The sequence below is a fragment of the Leptinotarsa decemlineata genome, unplaced genomic scaffold, assembly GCF_025532065.1.
Source record: "Leptinotarsa decemlineata unplaced genomic scaffold, Ldec_3_MD MMD2_tig00001393_RagTag_RagTag, whole genome shotgun sequence".
Taxonomy (NCBI): domain Eukaryota; kingdom Metazoa; phylum Arthropoda; class Insecta; order Coleoptera; family Chrysomelidae; genus Leptinotarsa; species Leptinotarsa decemlineata.
In genome coordinates, this window is record NW_027412562.1 from 10,137,854 (window position 1) to 10,163,650 (window position 25,797).

At 33.3% G+C, this 25,797-nt stretch overlaps 1 protein-coding gene across 1 annotated transcript; it reads right to left on the reverse strand.

Annotated features, from left to right (window-relative positions):
* Positions 1-1,352: 1,352 nt before the first annotated feature.
* Positions 1,353-24,242, reverse strand: LOC141482522 (uncharacterized). Its single transcript, XM_074175968.1, has 3 exons — positions 24,222-24,242; positions 17,855-18,028; positions 1,353-3,355 (listed from the first exon to the last, which is right to left on the reverse strand). The coding sequence occupies exons 2-3, from the start codon at positions 18,018-18,020 to the stop codon at positions 2,217-2,219; spliced, it is 1,305 nt and encodes a 434-aa protein (XP_074032069.1). The 5' UTR covers positions 18,021-18,028; positions 24,222-24,242; the 3' UTR covers positions 1,353-2,216.
* Positions 24,243-25,797: the final 1,555 nt, after the last annotated feature.

A 25,797-nucleotide genomic window follows, 5' to 3' on the forward strand; every position in this document is an offset into this window, starting at 1 on the left:
TTATTTCGATAATAGGTTGGAACAATTTTTATCCTTTTTTAAGTAAAATGAACCATGTTGGAACACAGTGAACAAGGATGACCGAATAATAATTCGTGAACAAGTGACAGTGGCCAACTATCTACTTTTTGTTCTGCGACAACTAGATTCAACAAATACTACCAGTGCAGAAGAAACTAACGGTGTCGTCCATTTCAAAACGTTTACTACTAGTCAAATAAATTCTACAAATCTGGAAGACCAGAGAATTGTTCGGATATGCTAATTTCTGACTCCGGACATCTTCAATAATGTAAGGAGACTGTATTATTGTATGGAACTAGATGTAGATCATTTTGAACACTTTATTGGTTGATTATATTGTCATTGATATCACTTTTATTGATTTCCTCAATAAAATGAGCGACAGCTAATTTTCTGTTTTTTCTTAAATAAAACGTTCAACATTTAATTTCTCAATAACAAATGAAACAATTTCGAAAAAAAAGAAAAAAAATGAAGAAGTAATAGAGGATCAAAATACTTTTCAAATGATGTATTATTCACCCCCCTCGCATTGAAAAAATAGGGGGGGGATAGTTCTTGACCGCACAGGGGTGAAGTTTCGGGTATGATTTTCATATCAGAATTAGTTCCCCTAGAAATGAAAAGTGACGTGCTCTTTGAAATTTTCGATTACACGTCCGTTTCTGACTTACAGGGGGGTTGAGTGTTCGTTGGAACGAACCAATAGGTTGAAACAGCTGTCTACTGGTGGCTCTCATATTTAAATCAAATTGTGGATGATCGGAATAGTACTATCTATTTATGTTCGAGTTTGTCTGATATAAATCAAAAACAGTAAATAATTTGATGAATGTATCCGTAACTACGTGGTAGAGAAAAATGAGAAATGAAAATTTCTATGTTTTTTACCACTTTTATTTGTAACTGAAGTTAATTGTTTAAGTTTGAAAATGTCCTTGTAGGACGAAACTGCAGTTACTTTAGTTACAAATAAAAGCGGTAAAAAACATAAAAATTTTCATTTCTCATTTTTCATGAAAAACAGAAAACATTCCTGGACCAAGGACCCTGAAACCTTACTTTTTAATCAATAATAAAGTATTTTGACTCTACTTAAACGAACTATTTTCTCAATGGTACTTCTACATACAAACTCAGCATTGTTCTGTAAAGAACACCTGAGTTAGAACATTCCATCATGATTCGATCATATGTCACTTGGTGATACTACAGACATGGTCTGCCAGTTGTCTATGAACGAACTGAACGGAAATGAATTTAATTACGAACAAAAAATTACCAGATTCTGTTATTTTCTCGCAGAAATTGGAAAAAATGCAAAGATATTCACTGCATTATTTATTTCATATTGTCATATAAAAGTACAAGGTATTTTATTGAATTAATATTTGCATATAAAAATTCAGACATATCAAATTTACTACAATATATTTCAATTCAAATTGTATTCATGTAATTGGAGTGTATCACAAGTGTGTTACAAATATTGTAAAATAATAAGAAAGTTTCGATATTGAATTCAAACTAATATAAACTGTTAAGAGCTTCATGAACTCAGTAAAAAAAAGGGTTTCAACTGATATTTTTTGGATGTAACGAAAAACTCAATGTTATGTTGAACGCCATCCTGAAAACGCATGTATGTCATAATTTTTTTTTCAATTCATGTTAATCTGAAATATATTTTCTAAAAAAAATATCTTTCGATAGGTCGGACTTCTTGACATGCGTATCATCAACCAATTTGGCGTTTTCAGTGTATGGCGTTGAAAGAAGTAGATTATTTGAAAGAGCAACTAAGTTAAATATCGCCTCTTTGTTTCTATCTATGTGGTATGTTATATATATATAAAAAAAAGAATACATTATTATTACTATCATTGTATCCTGGAGACACCAACTGAGCTAGTGAAACGCGCGTCATGATAAGTGTTGTAGCTCTGTTGTTTGGGAGCAGTACCAGATTCGAATTTTATTTTTGTGAAGGGGTTGATGTTTCTTGATGTTTTATGGCTTTATATTTATTCATTTTCCAGATTGTGGAGAGTTAGAGACCCAGAAAACTTCAATATGTATAGTTTTTTCTCCTACATGTCAAAAACCTGAAATTCAAATTTATATGAATCCATGCCCGATAACTGAGGAAACTTTTGAGAATAAGTTGCTCAGCACCATTTTGTAAACTAAATTCAATTATAGCTATCTGAGTCATAAGCGGTTTCATTATTGGCATCGTAATCGTAGTAGAAGTTGGCGTATTCCGGAATTATGGCATTTGGATCTGGCGTTGACCATTCCATGGCAGATTTAGATACTGTAAATTCATTCTTTTTATGTGTCCTATATCCTCTGTGTCTTATATCCTTTGCCTCTGTTGTAATATCTGACGAGTATTCCAATTTATTTGTGGTGCTCACGTTTTCTTCAGTTGATAATTCTGTTGTACTATCAGTAGTGTCTTCTTTCCCTGTCGTTAACACTGATGAATATTCCGACTCATCTGTGGTGCTTACATTCTCTTCAGCGTCTTCATTGGTTGTTTCTTCAATTAGAGATTCTGTTGTTGTTTCAGCGTTTCCATTGGTTGTTTCTGTTGTTTCCTCTGTATCAGATTCAGATGTTGTAGGACTTTCGGAAGGTACATGTACCGTTGTTGTTTCCGATGTGGAATCCACCACGTTTTCGGTTGTTTCAATAGTCGTTTCTTCGTAAGGTTCTACAGTCGATTCAGTAACATCTTTCACAATGTTTTCTGTTGTTTCAACAGTTGTTTCCTCGTAAGGTTTTACAGTCGATTTAGTAACATCTTTTTTGTTATTTTCGTCTGTAGTAATTCCATTCGTATTATCAGTTTCAGTTGACTTTTTGTTTGGTGTCTGTTTTTTTTCAGGTGTCACAATGGTCTTGAACTCCTTTATTCTCAATTCTTCAACATAACCATCATTGTGAATGATTGCCCTGGAGCAAATTTTATGTTTGAAGCAACTTTGCTCACAGCATTTGAACGACTTAGGACATTGCCCGTCGTAGTCACACTTGAATATACTCGTCAAAGAATAGTGGTAGGGTTTGGGACAATTGTAAAGCCATTTCTCGCATGTTCCAGCTCTTTGATCTTTCAATTTCTTAGTTGTTTTGGGTGTGTGCCTGGGTTGCATTGTAGACTTCATGCATATATTGTGAACAAAACACCTATGGGGGCAACATTTATGGAATCTTGGACATTGGGCATCCTTAGAACAACGGAATTGGTATGTGGCTGAAATGTCATATGGTCTAGTGCAGATGAATCCAGGATCCATGCATTGTCCCATATGATTATGTCCACCTGAAAGTAAAATTATTGATTGATAAGTTTTGAACTGTTTTTTATGAAATTTGTGTGTATCCCAGAGTATTGAAACTGTGCTTTAACTTGGTTCTTGTTAACATTCTGCTTCGTGAAATTAATTGTTACTGATCATGATTGTTTGTTACTGCTAATTAATATCAATGGTTCGAAAAGTAACATTGGTAATAGAGTCGAATTTTTTATTGTTCAGCAAAATAATGCCTGATGAATTATTTTTTACAAATGCCACAGATGAACTCTGTGATCAAATGTAAATTCGGTGGATTTGAAAATAATATGCCTGAATAAAATTTGAACATTTTTGAGAAAGCGTTAAGAATCAGATTCATTCAAAATTCAAATGATTTGTTAAAATTTGAAGTGGGATGAACATATGCATACTAAGAGAAATATTTTCCAAGCACTCGTTTTTCTGGAGATCTTACATTTTAAGTATTCAAAATCTATTTTTTGTTTCGTAACTTATCCCAAACTATCTGATATCGCTAATCATGTTGATGATTATAATCATTTACAATATAGACTGGACTTGTCACTAGAGTAGTAGATAAAAAAAAACTATATTGAAACTGTTGAACCCAATTCAAAATAAAATGTATAAATGAATTTGATCGTCAAGAAACTTCTGAAAAAGTCAATGGATCATGCTTTAAACAGACTAAAATGAGGGAAACCCTTACGTTAGAATTTGAAAATGCTAGTGCATGTTTACAATGCGAGGAATCGAAGGCAAATAAAACTGTGAAAAGAATCGCATATGGAATGAAAATCATGCATTACTAAAACTTTTAAAGTATTTCCTCCCTTATAATAATAACAATAATAATAGTTTATTGATTCATTAGAATGAGCCTAAAAGAAGCAATTGGACAAGTCAGTACATATCAGATACATATATATATATATATATACAGGGTCCTGCAACAGTGGCGCGGTGTTCCATATCTCTATATAGGAAGCAGATAGGAATCTAATTTTCTATAATATTACCTTATTGCTCGAGCTCGACAAAATAAAAATATTGGCGGTCACACAGGGTGTTCGATTTTTTCTGGGCGGATCCCAACTGTGTCTTTTTAAATGGCAACCTATATTTTTTATCGCTTTTTCGGTTTCTTCATAGAAAATAAAATAAACTTTATGTATATCTGCACTTCGAAAATATTGATGGTTTTCGAGATATCTAGCATGACAGGTTTTTTTTTCCAATATTCGTCACTCAGAATATTTGAAATTATAAAGTGGTGCCAAGTCCAGTTGAAATTTTTTTTTGGTCGAATATTCTACATTGGTAACTCTCTCAAACGATATATCTGAAATCGACCTGTGATATACAGGGTATGAAAAACCGCTTGCCAAATATTGTAAATGAAAATTTGCAAAATCTTCCTTATATTAAATGGAACACCCTGTATATTATTGATCCATAAGAAGCGCCAACGAAACCTCTACAAATTTCATTAAGTATTCCCTATGGCTAAGTTCAATAGTTTTTTTTAAATGAGCATTTCTTTCGAAAAATGGTCATTTTTTCAAAGCGAAATCCATTTGACGACTGATAAGAATATACAAAAAATACCTTTTCCTTAAAATATCGCCCATTCCTAAAATTACCTGTTGCTAGATAAACAAGTTGCGAATTACACCACAAAATGGACGTTCTTGAATAGTTACAATAATTTCAAAAATCTCGGAATTTGTGCCATATTCTTTCGGTCTAAAACAACCTTTCAGCGAATGAAATATTTATTGGAAATCAAGTAGTCTGGCAAATGACAGAACAAAATATTTGGCTGCAAATGAATATTGAAATTTTTAGTCAATCGTGAAGTTGAACTGTCGGTATAATTTCATCAGAATGTTGTTATCAAAAAGTGATTTGATTGATATGATTTTCATATTAGGTGAATCAGACAGGAATTGTTTATTGGCAAGTAGAATGTATTCTCAACGGTATCCAGATAGAAGGCATCCAGATGAAAGATCTTTCCGAAAGGTCTTGGGACGATTCGTTGAAACTGGATCTATTAATTATTCCAAACATGAGCGCATCAAGCCAGCTACTAATGAAGATAATGAATTGCAAGTTCTTCTTGCTGTTGAAGAAGATCCTAGTAGGAGTCAACGACAAATTGGGGAAATAGTGGATATAAGTGAGAGATCAGTGCAACGAGTATTGAAGAAACATCGCTTGCATCCATACCACGTTCAGTTACATCAAGAACTACTGTATGCTGATTTCGAGAAAAGAGTGAGATTTTGCAATTGGGCCATGAACAAAATTCGTCGAAACGAATATTTTTTCAATAATATTTTATGGTCGGATGAATCGACATTCCATAAAAATGGATTTGTAAATCGACATAATTACCATTATTATGCGACAGAAAATCCTCACTTATTGAGACAGGTGGATTATCAACATAGGTGGTCGATAAATGTCTGGGGAGGCATCATTGGAGAATATGTAATTGGTCCATACTTTTTTGAGGGACATATGAATGGTGCAATGTATCTCAATTTCTTACGAAATGATTTACCAGGTTTGTTAGATGATATTCCTCTTGACCTCCGCAATAGAATGTGGTTACAACATGATGGTGCACCTGCTCACTATTCGGCAGAAGTGAGAGATCATCTAAATGAAGTATTTCCCAATAAATGGATAGGACGGAATGGGCCTGTACGGTGGCCCGCTAGATCACCAGATTTGACGAAACTAGATTTTTTCTTATGGGGATACATAAAAAATATGGTTTACGTTGAGCCACCAACTTCTCCCGAAAATATGCGACTTAGAATAACGAATGCTTTTCGCAGCATTACACCAGCTGTCTTGCGCAGGGTAGAACAGTCTTTCAAACATAGACTTCAGCTCTGCATTCAAGAAAATGGAAGACATGTTGAACATATTTTATAAAAGTTTCATTATCAACCTTAATTAAACTCTCCCTTTTGTAGTTTTGTAATTTGCCAGTTGACAAATTTGAATATCTAGAACTCAAGCTCTGAATGAATATAATAACATGAAAAAAATAGTTATTTATAATGTTTCTTTCTTTTAACTTGTTTGGTTTGATATTGCACGATTTATGAGTGAAATTCTGCATCCAATGAAAAAATAATTTTCCATTTAGCAAAAAGTGATAGGTACATACATTTATTTCGTTAAAAAATATTTGTTTGGACACCTTCTAATGTACAAAATTGAAACAAAATATCTTTCGTATATTTTTATCAGTCGTCAAATGGATTTCGCTTTGAAAAAATGACCATTTTTCGAAAGAAATGCTCATTTAAGAAAAACTATTGAACTTAGCCATAGGGAATACTTAATGAAATTTGTAGAGGTTTCGTTGGCGCTTCTTATGGATCAATAATATACAGGGTGTTCCATTTAATCTAAGGAAGATTTTGCAAATTTTCATTTACAATATTTGGCAAGCGGTTTTTCATACCCTGTATATCACAGGTCGATTTCAGATATATCGTTTGAGAGAGTTACCAATGTAGAATATTCGACCAAAAAAAATTTCAACTGGACTTGGCACCACTTTATAATTTCAAATATTCTGAGTGACGAATATTGGAAAAAAAAACCTGTCATGCTAGATATCTCGAAAACCGTCAATATTTTCGAAGTGCAGATATACATAAAGTTTATTTTATTTTCTATGAAGAAACCGAAAAAGCGATAAAAAATATAGGTTGCCATTTAAAAAGACACAGTTGGGATCCGCCCAGAAAAAATCGAACACCCTGTGTGACCGCCAATATTTTTATTTTGTCGAGCTCGAGCAATAAGGTAATATTATAGAAAATTAGATTCCTATCTGCTTCCTATATAGAGATATGGAACACCGCGCCACTGTTGCAGGACCCTGTATATATATATATATATATATATATATATATATATATATATATATATATATATATATATATATATATATATATATATATAATACAACTATAAAACATACATATTCATATTACAAGAGTTATTGAAACAAGTGAACAAAGCAGCAAAAATGAAAAATAATACAAAAAATTTTTTACTAATGTAGATGAGAAATAAAACTCATCGATTGTATTGGGGCTAATTTCAAAAAGTAGTTGTATTTAATACTTGTTCCTTGGTTATAATTTTGAAAAACTCCGGAAGTTAATTATATAATCTCCTCCCCAAAATCTCAAACGCGTTCAGACGTAGAGATAAACGTGTTTTTGGTATGTTTTGATGCGGGTAATATATTCATGGAAAGATTGGTTTTGTTTGAAAAATTCTTTATTTTTTATGGATGTACAACAAAACTTCCAGAATTTTCAAGTAATCAAATAATATTCTACACGATTATGTTCGTGATTCGTTCGCGATGGTTCTAATAATTCTCTTTTGCGTTATAAAAACATTGTGTGCAGGTGGAGAATTTCCCCAAATAATATTTCCATAGTTAATTCTTGATTGTATCTGTCCATGGTAATATAAAAGTATACCAGAGTAGTCTACAATTCTTTTCAAGTTTTTCAACACATATCACTGCTTATTGAATAATTTAGTGAGATTATCGCAGTGCTGACGGAAATTGAGATTGATTTCTAGAAAAAGCACTAAAAATTTTATACTGTCAACCCTTTCTATTTCAACTCCGGATATTCTAATATTAATGTCTACCGTGTTAATATTTTGGGCAGATTGAAAAGTTACTTCTTTCGTTTTGGAGGTAATCAAAAATAATGAATTTTCACTGAACCAATTTTGCAACTTATCAAGATCAGAATTTATATTTTGTTGTAATTCAGGCAAATCTTTTGCTTTAAATAGGAGGGAAGAATCATCAGCATACAAACAAATGAGTAACTTTTGCAAAATAGATGGCAACTCATTGATATAGAGAATAAAAAAGGATTGGCCGCAAAACTGATCCTTGGGGAACACCTATGTCATTATTCAACATTATTCAACATGCTGAATACTTCTAGTACCCGTTTTATATATTTTGTCTAGGAGATTTCCGTGTTGTACGCATTCAAAAGCACGGCTGAGGTCACAAAAAATCCCAGTGGGAATTTCGGTCTGCTTCAACAGACTGTAGAAAATTCGAATTAAAACAAATTATTGCCGTTGTAGTGGAATGATTCGATCGGAATCCATGTTGGTTCCGAGTCAGAATATCATTTAAATTCAGAGAGTTATGTAGAAATTCCAACATTATGTGTTCAAATACTTTTGAGAGTGCTGAGGAAACAGCAATAGGGTGATAATTTTACAAATTATTAGAGTTTCCTTTTTTCAGGATTGGAGAAACTATAGAATATTTCAGTCGCAAAGGAAACTGTTCTTGCTGCAGGTCTGTTCAAAAAATGGGGTGAATTTTCATTTTTCTCAAAAAAATATTTGTACTTCTATTTTGTCCTCTTCAAAGAAGTCCCACTCAAATTTCCAATCCCCAAAGCAGTTCTCATATACCGTTTTTGGTATGTCCTTGGGCTCTCTCAGCGATTCTGTTTTTATCTCCTCAATCGTCGCAAAATGCCGCCTTTTCATAGGTCTCTTCAATCTTGGGAACAGAAAAAAGCCGCAAGAGGTCAAATCTGATGAATACGGTCGCTGGAGCATGATTACGGTGTTGTTTTTGGCCAAAAAATCACCAACAACAATGACAGGTGAGCAGGTACATTACAGTGATAGAAAAGTCATGAATTGTTCACAATACCGGACGTTTTCTTCATAATTGCTTATCACAACCTTTAAGATAATGTTCTTTACTAACCATACGATAATATAGCAGGCACTCCTAATGAACTACACCACGATAACCAAAGAAAACAGTGAGCAAAACCTTGATATTTGATAAAAGACGGCGTGCTTTTTGGTCTTTGCTCTCCTGGGCACTTCCATCGGGACGATTGGACTTTGGTTTCGATGTCATAACCATATACCCATGATTCTCCGCCAGTTATGACGTTTTTGAGCAAATCCGTATAGCCGTTGACGTCATTGAACAATTCCTTCTGGACCTTCTGTGGAAACCTTCTAAATATTTTTCCAACTCACAGTACAATCATCGTATGCCACTGTTAACATTTCAAATGATTTTGAGCACTCAATTTCATTTTTCACACAAAATGAAACGCAAAACACTTCTAACAAACTGAACATGCTAAACAGCTGAAACTGAGACAACTTGTTGAACATCTCGAAAAAGGAATCCGCGATCAGGAAATTATTATTAATTTAATACAATGTAAACAATTTCCCGAAAATATGCAGTCAACATCTATCAGTGATACAAAAACTAAGCTAAACTACAACATCAACCCAAAAGAGAATACTGTTGTTGACCCACGAGTTCCATCTACCAGCAATTTATATTCAAAATTCTCAAAATATCTGAGTCTGTGTCAACATCGGAGAATTCTACTAACAAAATCAATACAAATGTAGAAAACCAACAACACTCTTCACACCCGTCAAAGGCAACAGAAAACAATAGAGGTTAGACGACCTATCAAAACAGCCAGAAACGAAAGCAAAACATTGTCATAGGGAAAAACAGTTCATGAGTAGGTAATTGAAACGGTATCAAAATTAGGTTATCTTCATGTATACAGGATGTCATCAGAAGAAAAAGCGAAATCTCTCAGCAATTTTCTTGAAAAAACTGCCCCTGCCATCAAGTTCACATGTGAGAAGCTAACATAAAAAGTTAATTCAACGTCATCATTCAAAGTGTCTTTTCCAATATCGAACGTACAATATGTCTACAATCCTGAAATATGGCCTAACGAATGTGCAGTACGACGTTTCACATTTCCAAAAAACTTGGGTGCGGAAGCCAACTCGGCTCAACAGATACCAGCTTAGGCCACAACCCATTTCCAGGTGACCAAATGGATATTCCATCTTCATTCAGTGTTTTTAGCATTAACATACAGTGCATTTCAAATAAACTCGACTTAATTGAATGTTTTCTGAACGATCATGACTTCACATTTTTACTATTCGGTGAACATTGGCTTGGGAAACTAAATATTGAGAATATTTCAATCAATAATTTCAAACTGATAAGTTACTTCAGTCGTAGTGATCATATACATGGTGGAGTCGCAATTTTCGGTAGGAACGATATCGCATCATTTTGTAAATCTATAAGCTCCATTAACAAATATTCAGTTAAATTGTTAATAGAAGTTTCTGCTATATCGTTCCATAAAGAATACTGCGTCATAAATATATATATATATAGACCTCCATCAAACAATACGAATGACTTGAATATATTCTTCTGTCAACTTTCAGAAACTCTCTCAGCAACGATACAAAATTTCAGGTATGTGCTTTCATGTGGTGACCTCAACATTGACCAATTTAGCAATTGTATGAATTGGAAAATCCTATTTGATTTATTCAGCTCCAATGAAATGTCCTCGTTAATTACAGATTAGACCCGTATATTCACAACAAAAACATTAACCAGCTATTCTTCCATAGACTATGCAGTTTCAAACATGCCTAACCTTATAAAAACCATAAATTTTGATCCTGGTCTCTCAGATCACTTCGGACAAATAGCAGAGTGTCAGCTCACCTTAAGTGAAGAGAAACCTATTGAACCAACACGACACACCTATCTAAAAATCACGGAAAACTCTCTGAACGAATTTAAATTCCATCTCTTCCACTCAGATTTCAACATCGACTTCTCACAAGATATAGATATTATGTTCGATAGCTTCTTGGAAAACTACTTGTGGTGTTTCAACTGTTCATTCGTGGAAAAAACGCATGTACCTAGTAGAAAATAAATCAATAACTAATAAAAAAAATTCAATTTTTAGAAAATCTGACTCAAAACAGAAAAAACCTCCGTAACATAGATTGGCTACGCGAAAGGATACTAGATGAACACATTAAAAATAAATATAAAGAGCTCAAAAAAAAAGGTTGGAGAACAGATCGCGGATGAAAAAAAAACCTTTAACAAAACTAAAACGGTGTGGAAAATAGTAAATTCGTTCAAAGGCGAACAAACGAAAAATATCAATGAAATAATCTATAATGGAAAAACCTTGACCCAACCGCTAGATATGGCCTCTCCCTTTGGCCACCATCTATCAACAACAGTTGAAGAAAAACTATTCGATCATTTTGGTCCAGAACTGTCAACGACCTGTACAGCAGGACAGAGCACATGCGAATCCGTGTTTTTTGAACCTGTCACTGAGAGTGAAGTTGCGGAAATAATTCGCAAAACAAGAAGTCTACCGGTCCGAGTAAAAATTCCAGTTTCAGTTATTAAACAATCCATATTTATTATTGCACCAACTTTAGCACATATCATTTACTCCTCAGTCACCCAAGGGAAATTCCCTTCGAGCTTGAAGTTAGCGTCGGTGATTATGATTTACGAAAAAGACGACCCATGCTGTATTGAAAACTACAGAGCCATTGCTCTTCTTAGTATTTTCTCCAAAATTATCGAGAAGGTGGTCGCAAATAAGGTAAGTGAGAGGTCACTTAACATGTCCCGGGACAATAGACTGCGGTCAGTCTATATATGACAATATGGATGTTGACGAATATATAATTTCAATAATGTTCGACCTTACTAGATAGAACCTTTGATACAGTCAACAGCTCTTTTGTTTCAGAGAAACTGCATAGCCTAGGTATTCGAGGTAATATTAACAATTGGTTTATATCCTTCCTAGAACGAAGGAAATTCGTAGTAAAAATTGACGAGGTCATTTCAGATGAATTTGACATTGACATAGGAACTCCACAAGGAAGCGTCCTTGGTCCTTTGTTTTTTTTATTTTTATAAATGATTTTCCTGATCACATATCATGGGGGAAAGTTCTGATGTATGCCGACGACACATGTAAACTTGTTTCAGATATAACCGAAAATAAACTGAAACCAAAAATACAAAGTATTCTTGAGGAATTCAAAAGCTGGTGCTTCAAGAATAGACTAATTATCAATCATAAAAAGACTCCTTGCGTAGAGTATCACAACAAATATAGAACACCTTCAAATCCAGTTATATCGTTTGGGGGACAATATATTAACATATCACGTGTCACAAAATTTCTCGGTACAGTCCTTGATCAACACCTCTCTTGGGATAAACAAATAGAAAACTTAATAAAACTTTCTATATAATAGGCTCCTTGAAAAATGTTCTAGATCGTAAATCCTTCCTATGTATTATGAATTTGCCTATTCAGCTATTTCGTATGGCATAGTAATATGGGGACAAGCTCAGGATATCCAACGATTTTCATTCTTCAAAAAAGAATCGTAAGGCGCATTTACAATCTTTCCCACCAGACTTCCTGCAGAGACACCTTCAAACAAATTATATTTTGACAGTTACGTGTTTATACCTCATGAAGCTACACACATATACTTTCATAAACAGGGAAAACACCATCAAACATAGTGACAAGCATGATTATAACACCAGAAATGAAGATTATTTGGACGTAGTTATGCAGAATGCTACCAACCCACAGTAGGCTTAAATTCGTATTAACCACATAACTTGTATCTATATGTCAAATATTTTAAACTGCAGAAACCTACCAACTGAAATTAATAACTGTTGTTGTAATAACCAACCCATTTTCTTAACCTTCTAAGATTTCGGTTTTTTCAGATCAATAATGATTTAGTACGACCAAGTGGGTTGGTTGCCTTCTGCGTCAATACAAATCTGTTGAATGCAAGAATTATTGTTGACGCCACTGCGTGGGTTGGTAGTTTTCTGCGTTATGGAATCTTCACGTAACCTCAAAAAATTATATTGTTTTGTGTATTTTGGCTCATGATCTTAGCAAAATTTCAAGTGTAAAACACTTGATATTTTGTAAGTAAAAAGTGTGTTGTTTTGTGATACAACATGTTTAATTACCGTACTAGTAAAATTCCCAATCTGTTTCAACAAAAGGAACAAGAGACAGGTGAGTTTTCAGCAATATTTGTTAAAGTAAAAATCAATAATATATTTTCTGTTATTTTAATGAAATAGGAACGGAAAAAGTACTAGACTCCTCTCAAACAAATGAAAAAGTAGGTGATACTATTACAAATAAATCAAAGTTTTTGGCTTTCTACTACTCCATCTGATACAAAAAAATGGATGAGAGAATCTTCCAAAGAAAGGAAGGATTAATCAATTTGAAAATAAGTAACTCTATACATGGATGTGTAGATCATGCAAAGAAGTAACTTTCAGACACAAACTGAAAGAAAGTCCTCCTGAAACAGCTACTTTCATATAAACATTGAATTACACGAAAGAAAAAATTCTTTCGAAACAAATACTTCTATATGAACACTGAATTATACAGATTCTCTCATCCATTTTTTTGTATCAGATGGAGTAGTAGAAAGCCAAAAACTTTCTTTCCCAAAAAATTAATCACTCCTAAAAATATAACCCTTTCAAATCAAATAAATCAAATTCCATGTACTAGTAAGGAAATAATAATAACAACAGACAAGCAATTAATTAAAGAGTGTGGATCTATTAACAAAGCTTTTATGAGGTAGGAAGAGAAAGCATTGACTAAAACGGTTCATGGTACGAAAATTACATGTTTCTTTTATGTGATTGATGATTGCTGTTTTATTTTTCATTTTAGATGTTCACCATTTGGAAATAACCTATTCCAGTGGTCATGAGCTCAAAGATAACTATTCGGAGGATGACGATGACTCTATTCGCGACCCCAATTACGAAGCTGTAAGTGATGAATTTCCCAGCTCAGATTATGAACCAACATCTTCAAAACATGTCATTGCTGATAGCGATTCAACAGATACCCCCTTAGAAAATAAAGTTAACGAGGCAAGACCAAAAAAAGGAAGAAAAAGAAAATTCGAAAATCAAAACAGGACAGAAAGGAAAAAGAAAAGGAATAGCAATGAAAAATATTACAACTATAAAGGGAGAGAAATTAGACCGAAAGAATTTATGAATTACGATTTTAATTGCACTTTAAAATGTGCCGAACCTGTACCTGTCGAAATACGAAAGTTAGAGTTTGAAAGATTTTGGTCATTAGGCTCATATGATTGCCAGGTAAATTTTATCGCAGCGGGAGTACAGCAGCTTTCGAAAAAACGACTTTATGGTAGAAATCTAGAAAAAAGAAAATTTTCAAGGAGCTATAAAATACAAGACAAAGTGGTATGCCGTGAAATGTATATTAGAACGTTCAACATCACAACATTTAAAGTTAATACCGCCCTAAAGAAATTTAGAGGTGAAATTTCTTTAACTGACCAAAGAGGTATTAGACAAGGAGGGCAAAATAAACTTCCAGAAGCCAAAATTCAGGAGGTAATTGAACAAATTAAAAAAATCCAAAATATAAATCTCAATATCGTAGAGAACAAACAAGCGCTGAATTTTTTCCCCCGGAAATAACCATACAGAAAATGTACGAGATGTATAGCCAAGAAATTGATAAACCTGTAAGTCTACCATCCTATAAAAAAATATTTTACCAACGATTTGATTTGAAATTTAAGACACTCAAAAAGGATACCTGTAATAGGTGCGATAGATTGAAGATACAAATTGATAACGAAATTGACCTAGAAAAGAAAGGAAACATTCAGAAAGAATGTACCAATCACCTTAAAGACGCAGAAAATGCTCAAAATTTACGAAGATGTGACTTTCAGTTGGCTAAAGAAAATGAAAAATATGAGTGCCTTACATTTGATTTAGAAAAAACATTACCTTTACCAAGAATACCGACAAACATTGTATTCTATAAAAGGCAGCTCTGGGTATAGAACTGTGGTATCCATAACGGAAAGCAAGATCAGGGATTCTGTTACGTTTGGGCTGAAGGCGTTGCAGGAAGAGGGCTCAAAAGGTAGGTTCCTGCCTTCTTAAGCACATGAATGCTCACATAGAAAAAAACGTCGAATATCTCATTCTCTGGAGTGATTCATGCGGAGGACAAAACCGGAATATTAAACTAACTCTTATGTTGAAAGCTATCTTACATAAATCCTCTACTTTGACTGATATTACTTTAAAATTTTTATGTTCAGGCCACAGTTTTTTACCCAATGACTCTGATTTTGCTCAAATTGAGTCTGCATTAAAAAACCAGCAAAGATTGTATTTGCCCTCCGAATATGTGAAGGTAATGAAACAATGTCGAAAAAAAAACCTTTTGTGGTAACGGAAATGAACACCTGTGATGTTTTGAGTGTCAACGATTGAAAAAAAAATCGTCAACAAAGCATCGACGGACAAAAAATAAACTGGCTAAAAATAAGATCGATTATATTAAAAAAAAGATTAACCGTTTCTGCTTACTGTTCAGCACGATTCATTCGACACACCTGTACACAAGATTGATATAAAAAAAAAGGCGGAAGGAACAGCACGAAAATCAAAATGAAAGACTTTTTTTTAATGAGTACGCTATGGCCCAATGGTAAGATGATAGCTGCAAAAAAACTTGCAAATCTTAAGGAGATGATGCATCTTATCCCATCAGACTGCCAAAATTTCTACAAAAAAATACAAGGAGATGACAACATTGACGAAGATATCGATGGGTATAAAATAGCTAGTCTTGATTTTGAACTTGAAGATGTTTAACCCTTTGAAGGGAGGTGGTTTCGTAATGGAACCATACATTCAAAAATCGTTTTCTACTTGCATAGTGGTAATATAATGGAACCGTATAGTTTCATATCATGTGGAAGGCGCCATCTATTCGCTAATAGCAAAACTATTATTCAGGACCAAGTGATTTTGAAATATTCGAACCAATAGAAGTTTCTTCGTGGATTTTCGACGTGAGTAGGTACTTCTGATTGTGCTTTGAAGTTTTTGTTGTGATAAGGTGTATCTGGTTTGGTTGGAGCCAATTCATTGAAAGAAAACTTAGGAAGGCCATCAGATACGCCTGCCCAGAGCAGATTCAAAGTTCATGTATCCAAGGAACTTAGAAGTGATCAATCCAAGCACATGCCCGAGTATGGAACATCAATGCGTTGTGCACATTGTAGTAGTGCTAAGGAACCGCATCGCACCAGATGGAGCTGTAGTGTGTGCAAAGTGGCTTTGTGCAAGTCAGCCAATAATAATTGTTTTGTCGAATTTCATAAAGTTTGAAATGTCATAATTACCGACTATGTATTGTTAAATTTTTTCAATAAATTATTTTTGTTTATCGTTTTCGAACTCGAAAGGCAAAGTGGTTTCACTACGAAACCATGTGTTATTTTTCAAAAACCATTTTTTCTTCATTCGACTCTTGTATTTTCATGTCTAGTTGACTCCAATAAACAGTAAGTCACTGAAAGTGTTAATAAAAACTCGATTTACTTAAGTCGTGCTTCAAAGGGTTAATAGAATTTTTTTATCAATGAATGATATTTTTTTGTCTAGATCTTTTGAATTTTATTTTTTCTTAATATTACATAATAATGCAGAAAGCAACCAACCCCCAAAACAATGGCTGTATTTTTCAAAATTTTGAACAAATTATTTTTCTTTCAGTTTCATTTTGTCAACAATGGGATATTTTGACTGATAAAAATAAAAATTTAAATGTTTTCATTAAGCTGTAATGTATATTATTAAATTACTGTTAAAAAAATTAATAATATTGATTAACTCAAAACTCTACTTTTGAGGGTTGGGAGTTTTCTGCATAACTACGTCCATTTATGGATAAGTAAATGTAAATTTATGGATAAGTAAATGTAAAAAATTTTTATAAAAAATCACCAATTGTGGCAGGTAGCTATTTCTACAATAAATTACCCACGTCATTGGAAAAAATTAAATCCCTTAGGATTTTCAAGAGTAAGCTGAGAGAGCTTCTGATAGCAGAATGCTTCTATGACTTGAATGAATTCGCAACTTATCTCGAAGAGTAGAAGAGCTGGTTATTCTCTTATACAATCCGCTTTTAAATTGTTTTCAGGTTCATTGCTTTTTTTAGTTTTTATATATGTATCTCTGTGTTTATGTGATTTTACAATATGTATTTTTTTTTATTCAAAGACTCGTTTAATCTGTCAACAGAAAAAATACTCAATAATATTTGAATTTGAATTTGAATTTGAATCTGAATCTGTATCTGAATGTGAATCTGAATCTGAACCTGAACCTGAACCTGAACATGAACATGAACATGAACATGAACATGAACATGAACATGAACATGAACATGAACATGAACATGAACATGAACATGAACATGAACATGAACATGAACATGAACATGAATATGAATTTGAATATGAATATGAATCTGAATCTGAATCTGAATCTGAATTTGAATTTGAATATGTTCGAGACGAGTGTTCCAACAAAGAAAAAAATTAAAAATCGCCTCGTAGTACTTTCATCACTGACTATACATAAATGATTTGCAATTATATTTTTTTACCATGACAAACTTCATATTTTGACCAAACATTACCTTGCCACATGGACCGTCTTTGGAATGGTGGTGGTACCAACTTGTATCCTCTGGGTACATTCGCAAGCGATGGCAGTGTCAAAACGTGATGGGTTTGAGGATTGTAGAAATAATATGAGTGAACGCCATGCAAAACCACAACTAGTAAAATAGATTGAAGAAGCATCTTGTATCCTGAAATTAATATTTGCATTATTAACATTTCTCCTCAGAAACTTCGGCTTCTTTTTGAATAGAAATCTGTTTAAAATCTGTTTTTCCGTTAATCAGCTGTCGTAACCCTACGAACGATAACCCTCAGAAGTCGAAACTTGTGCGAGCTGAGGATTAACGAAGTCTTACCTTTGAACGTGTAATTCCTAACACGGATAATAAGTATTCAATTTCTACTGAAGGGGTGAGTTTTTTGAATGTAAAGTGTTTCTATTTACAAGAATACATTGTTTTCATGTTTTCTTAATGCACAAAGTTTTTCAGAGAAACGAATAAAAATTTTAAAAATCACACTTGAATAGAGAAATATTTTACACTTATTGAATAGAACTGGTCAATACTTGATGAAATCCATTTTGAAACTAATTAATTCAGTTTATTGTGTGATTTTCACTATAAAGGGTTTTACAAAAACTGCGACAGTGTTTCGCTATACAATATCTTCCTCAAGCGTTAACTAAAAAGTTTACGCTCGAGTAAGCTATTGTAGCTCAATATATATCATACCACATATATTTGTGATTTTACTGTCTTGAACATACACGATGGAAATTAATCAAATTTCGTTTTCAAATTATTTCGTGCTACAGCCATTATTTTCTCAATCTAGTTAAAAATGATCAATACTATCACATTTGAAAGTAACTTTAAAAATCAGAATTGTAATTTGATACAGATGTTTGGCGAAAACAAAATTATTGAACTCCATTACTTTTTTTACAAAATTATATTAACAATTTTTACATAATGTGAATGTCAGACATTCAACAATAGTAATTCCTCAAATACAAAAATGTTCAGAAGATCATTAGTCGCTACATTTTCTTCTTTCATAATGAATTACCAAACGTTAAACATTTTAGGTGTCAAAAAAGTTGTCAGTTTCTGCTTTATTTTGATCATTATAGTTCACATAGTGCTGAAATTTTTTTATCGAATAAGTTGTAAGGATATACAAAATAATGCTGCAGAATTAGTACTTGCACAAATCTGATTCTAATTGAGGTTAGAGAAAATTAAAAAGTTTGTTTTTATTATTGAATTTGACATCTGACACAAATTGAATCACTCCATTCTGGCGAATCTTATCATTAATGACGTCACCACACATCGTTTTTGAATACACGCTCGAATACGAACGCCAGAAAACACCTCAAGTGTTTATGAAATGAAATGAAAGAACCACTAATGTGATCGTAAAAAATTAACTATACTTGAGAATTTTCATAAGACGTCTTCCTGGACGCCACATCAGCAAAATAGCAAAATGGATATGGTGCTGCCTTGAAAAATTATGAAAAAATGTTCACCTCGCAGAAAACTGATCAGTTTAACTAGCACTAGTTTTGATAGTAAGTAGTTTAACTCGAGAAACACCATAAGTCTTTTGAAAGGAGATGTTTCGGCTTTCTAATTCTCCATTTTTATACAAAAAAATGTGGGAAACTTTTAAAAAAGGGAGAAAGCAATCCATTAAAAAAACTCTTTACAAAGATGTGTAGACCATGCAAAGAAGTAACTTCCAGACAAATTGGGATGAAAAGCCCTTTCGAAACAACTTCTTTCATGTAAACTTGTACATGTAAATGTACACGTAACATAATTTTTGTATGAAAATTAAATTATTCGGAAAATACTGTTTCCTATTCAGTTTGTATTCCAAACATTTATTATGAAATTGAATCAGATATCATTCAAAGGATTCCTACACAGTATAGTATATGAAAGGAGTAAAATTACATGGAACACTGTTATCCTCAATGGCGGACATCCGATGTTTCAGAATGAAACACTTTCCTTTTATGTTTCGGGATTTGGCAAGCCTAGCGTTGCAATCTGGCAACTGACAGCTCTATCGTAAAGTTGGACATTTTTGAGCTTATACGTACTCAGAAAGTTTTGACATACGCGCGCTATTTGTGTTGTTTACAGTAACAAAAGATTCATCTCGGCCCAAAAATGGAATTAAATCGTGAACATTTTCGTGCGACTATTTTTTACAACTTTCGACGTGGATTAACTCAGCAACAGCGCATGGATGAACTTAATTCAATTTTTTGGCGATGAAGCTCCATCAGGGACCAGTATTTATCGATGGTATGGTGAATTCAATCGTGGTCGTAGTTCACACCAAGAAAAATTTCGTGAAGGTCGTCCAAAATCAGTTGTTGTTCCGAAAACCACTGATGCTGTGCGTGAGCTGATATTGCAAGATCGTCATGTGACCTATCGTGAGATTGAGACAACCTTAGGCATTAGTGGGACCAGCATACATTCAATATTGCATAAACATTTGACTGTCAATTTTTTTTTTGAGTTGGATCCCACACAATATGTCAATCGCTCAAAAAAAGGCTCGTGTCGATTGGTCGAAGGAAATGCTCAAAAAATTCGATCGCGGTGCTTCAAAAAACACCTCTATGACATCGTGGCAGGTGATGAATCGTGGATTTACGCGTATGAGCCCGAAAGTAAACAGCCGTCGACTGTATGGATGTTTCAAGATGAGCCAAATCCATCAAAAGTTGTTCGCGCACGAAGCACTTCCAAGTAAATGGTCGCCTGTTTTTTCGTAAAAACTGGATATGTCGCAACCGTACCACTAGAACAATGAGGAATAGTCAATTCTGAGTGGTACACAACCATTTGTTTGCCAGTTGTCTTCCAAGAAATCAGAAAAACCAACCGCCGAAGACGGATCACTCTTCACCACGACAATGCGAGCTGTCAGACATCGGCTCAAACAACTGCATTTTTGAGCACCCAAAACATCGATTTGATGAGTCATCCGCCGTATAGTTCTGACTTGGCACTGAATGACTTCTTTTTATTCCCGCACGTGAAAAACAAACTGAGAGGTCAACGTTTTTCGACACCTGAAGAAGCGGTTGCTGCATTCAGAATTCATGTTTTGGACATGCCTCAATCAGAGTGGCAAAAGTGCTTCGACAATTGGTTCAAACACATGCAAAAGTGTATAGATCTTCATAAGAAATATTTTGAAAAACAATAAAGTGATTTTCGATTATTAACATTTGTTTTTGTTCTCTAATCCCGAAATATAAAAGGCAACCCTCGTACCTTTCCAGCACCAATCTGGGTAACATTACAAGATGAAGCACTTACATTCATAAAATAACGACTTTATGTCACGAATGAGTTGAACTCACTCATGTCATCGATGAGAGTACGTAACTATATTAGTTCACTTATTTGATTCAATCCCAGCCATAGGAATCTTGATCAAATCGGAAAGGGGTATATTTTCAGGGGAGATTATGAATCTTATCAGTACAGACGGATAAATGAGGAGTATGTGCAAAGGAACATTCAGGTTGCAATGGATTATGGAAACTTCACAATCTAATACAACTCATAATATCGAGATATACGTACACCTCGATGTAATTCAACTATTTCTATTGTCTTCATTCGGTATTTTTAGCATTTATAGACCAGGGTCGATAATTTTTTCAACCAAAAACAATAACAGTAGGATGAAACCCTTCCTTTTGAAGGGAAAATTAAATTACAGGCGGTCTAAGTTCGGAAAATGGGAGGAGGTAAGTTTTTTAGGGTAAAAAATTGTTAGCCTCGTTTTCCGGCAAAACTACAAATTCTATGGAAAAAAGTTAAATGAAAATGTTGTAGGTAATGAAACGATCTACAACTTTTGTATTCACAATTTTTCACATAATCTCAACATTTATATGAAAATTTCAAATATATATTTCAAAAAGAAAAGTTTATACAAAATTTGCTGAAAATTTAGCTTTTTATGTCCCAAATACACTGTAATTTATCTGATCCGAAATATTTATTTTTTCACCTTATTTTCAATCGAAAATTCTTGCGTCAAAATATCAACTTTTCTCAAAAAGTCGGTATGCTTTTTGTTCGTTGAATTTTGTACATTCTGATGGTGTAAAAAATATACATTACTATAGTAAAATGTTCCCAGAAAATGCAAAAAAGTCGAAAAAAAACTCGAATTCGATTTTTTTCAATTACTACGTACAATTTTATCAAAAAAAATGTGAATGATGCAATTTTATTCAGTTGAAAAGTTTGTTTATTTAATTTTAATTACAGTCATGCCATAGAGAATCTCATAATATATAAATTGTAAAGAATTCTTCGGTGAACCTAGTGAATTCATAATCATCATTTATTCTGAATTTCAGGTTACGCATAATAATATCTTGGAGATAAAGGTGAGCAGATTTTGTGTATAATGCCCATGCCCACTGGCATGGAAATAAGGAAGCATTCTTTCCACGCATTTCAAAGGTAATTTCCAATCACCTGTACGTTCATCCCGTATGCAATCTTTAATAATTTGCCAGTAACGCATCCCAAGTTTTGCAGTAGGACCTCTTTTTTGTACTTATTTCAGATGCTCAATGAATTTTCATTTTATGATCTTAAAATCTTCGTGATGCGAATTGTCTTCAAAATTTTCTGTTCCTAAATTCAACAAAAATGTATCCATTAGTCCCTTTTCTGTGTCCGACAACTCTATCGATGATAAAATTAATTCAGACAAGGCGAGCTGTACTAGAAAATATCCTCTGATAGCTCGTGCATATGTGTGCTTGGAAAGAGCTTTGTCGGACGAATTTTTGGCATATATTTCACAAAAAGGCTTCACTACCATCCATTATGAATCCAATTGCTTCGAGGAACGACATCAATAAATGAAATCCCCTAAGTCTCACTTGGATTGAGGATAACTTGTAGGGATCATTATTCAAATCAATACTGGCTGAGATTTCAAGAGCTTTGTGGTATAGTGGTTGTTCAAACATTACGAACAGAATATTTTGCTCTTGTTTTTGGCATTGTTTAGCTGCTTCTACCAAAGGTGTATAAAAATGGTATCATAATCACTAGGTGGATTTTTTGAACGGCACAGGAATAATTTTTGAAGTATGATAAATAAAATTAAAGTGTACCTTTTCCATGAACTCATTCCAACCATCGGATTTGCTGTTTGCAAATTTGGAATAAGACCATTTAAAATATGTCTAAGAAATTTCATAGTTGTCCGTAACATCTAAAATATCTTCAATCTGAACTGTTTTCGCCTATTTCTTACGTTTTTTCAGTAATTAAAGTGTACATTTTGATAAACAGCTCAAAATTGTACATAACGATTAAAAATAAATTTTCGAATTCGAGTTTTTTTAGATTTTTTGCATTTTCTGAGAACATTTACTATAGTAATGTATATATTTTACACTACCAGAAAATAGAGATTTCAACGAACAAAAAGCATACCGACTTTTTGAAAAAAGCTGATATTTTGACATGAGAATTTTCGATTGAAAATTAGGGTGCTTTTTTAATATTATGTCAAAATTAGGTTAAAAAATAAATATTTTAAATCAAATAAATTACAGTGTATTTGAGACATGAAAAAATTAATATTCACCAAATTTCGTATGAAAATATTTTTTTTTGAAAAAAATAAAAATAAGTAACCAATAACTTGGTAATTTGAATTTTTCACATAAATTTTGAGGTTATGTGAAAAAATTGTAGATACAAAAGTTGTAGATCTTTTCATTACCTATAACTTTTCTATTCAATTTTTTTCCATAGAACTTGTAGTTTTGCCGGAATTTAAGATGAACCATTTTTCACCTTTAAAAACCCACCCCCTCCCGCTTACCGAACTCAGATCGCTAGTAATTCATTTTTCGTTCCATTTTTATCATATTCTCCTCTTTTTCTGATGGGTTTCATCCTATTATTTTTTTTCACTTTTCACTAGGGCTTCAGCCCTAGTCTAGTATAGCAATTGCTTCACTTAATGCTGTACTATGACTCCTACTATGACCTTTTCTACTGATTCAAGCTTTTCAGGGACCCCAAAAGAATTTTTTGCATGAATGAAAACTTGGAATCGCGTAAAAATAGCAAAAAATAATCAGATATTTCGATATATAAAAGTTTTCAATATTTCAACTTTGATTACCTACTAGTAACCACTAACCTTATTTTTCACTTTACTTTCGCGAACCAACTTCTCACAAGGAAACTCGTTCAACTGTTTTCATATAATTTATCACGATATATACTTTTGAATCTATAAAGATCGAAATCGATCAAAACATGAACCCCTTTTTACGATTATCAAATATTTACTCACCAAACTCGAGGACATCCTGACAAAATTATCCTTGGTGAAATAGAGTTTAACAATGATTTGATTCATGACGAGTGATATGAACTTCCTCTATGATATTTTATCATTTGTAAGATCAAGTTTACTGTGTAACTTCGAAAATATGAATACTCGTACATACCTTGAGGCTGGAAAACGACACAACTGAATTGAGCCACGATAAGTTTTCGAGGTCACTGTCATTTCATCAAGTTCATGACAAAAAGTAAAGAAAAATACTGCGATGGACATCATACGTTGAGGTTGCTCTTTACTGAAACCAATACATAATAGAACAAATTTTACCCATGACAAAAAAGCTCTGGTGATGTTAGTTGTAGAAACTCGTCTTTTTTCTTTGAAATATGCCTTTTGATGCCAAATGAGGTTTTTGTTTCAGTTTTACCCAAATACCGAGTATATTATTCTTATTGTTTATCTTGGTATGACGTCCCCTTGGTTACGGATCATTTTATTATTGTTTATGTTCAAGCCAAATGGGATTCGTTCTCTGCCTTCCTCTGTAGCTTTCATCGCAAGGCAACTAGTAGAAACCAGACTGAGCGGTATATTCTATTTTGTTTGGAGACTGCATCAAAGTTTGGTATACATTTTTCATATCCTCATCTGCTAGTTTGACTGGAGTTTCAACTGTGCTGAAAACTACTGCATTTTGATTTGAATTGTTCTACCAAGCCAGTTTGGTAGCTCTTTCAATTTTTTGATCAATACTTCCAGGATCTCCATTTTTAACAATATTGGTCACCTAGTGACAAACAGATACAAGATGTCATATGACACAGTTTTACTTCAGCTTGATTTACCGATATTCCACTAATGTGTTTCTGGGCCCATAAACATTTTTATGTCATACTTGAATCTCTGGATCGCATTGAAAAATGACAGTTAAAGTAAAACTTTATTCAACTTGAAAATTTCAAAATTGAATGTGACAGTCGAATTGAATATAATGACCGACCAACTTACCTCATCAACACAATATATAGCAATCAAATAGAACTATGCAGATAATATAAGTTGAAATTCAGTACCTACATATTTTAACAACATTTGACTAGCGAGAGTAGAGGGGGCATTGTACTTCAATAGTATTCATTATGAAAAGGTGACTATCTGTTTAAAAAAAAACTGTTTTAACGACACGCCTCGAAATTCGAAACTTGTGCGAGCTAAGGATTAACGAGGTCTTACCTTATAACGTGTGATTCCTAACACGGGTTGGACGATAGCAAGTGAAAATTGATCGTTCAGCCTTGGGCTTGAACCACCGACTATAAATAACACATCTAATATTTGAATAATTGTGGCTGTAATTCCTTATAGATAAAATGAATGGTTTTCCTGAGTTCGAAGTCTGAACTATAAAACCTTGTGACTCACTACCTGGTTTTTCAAAAAAAATTGAAAATATTACCCCTCATCTTGATGGATTGAATGCAGTCCAATAGGAATTTTTATGAAGTTCAAATTATATTCCACTTTATAAGCTATTCATATCAACATTTGGAACTCATGTATGTTTTCGGAGTTGACTACTCTG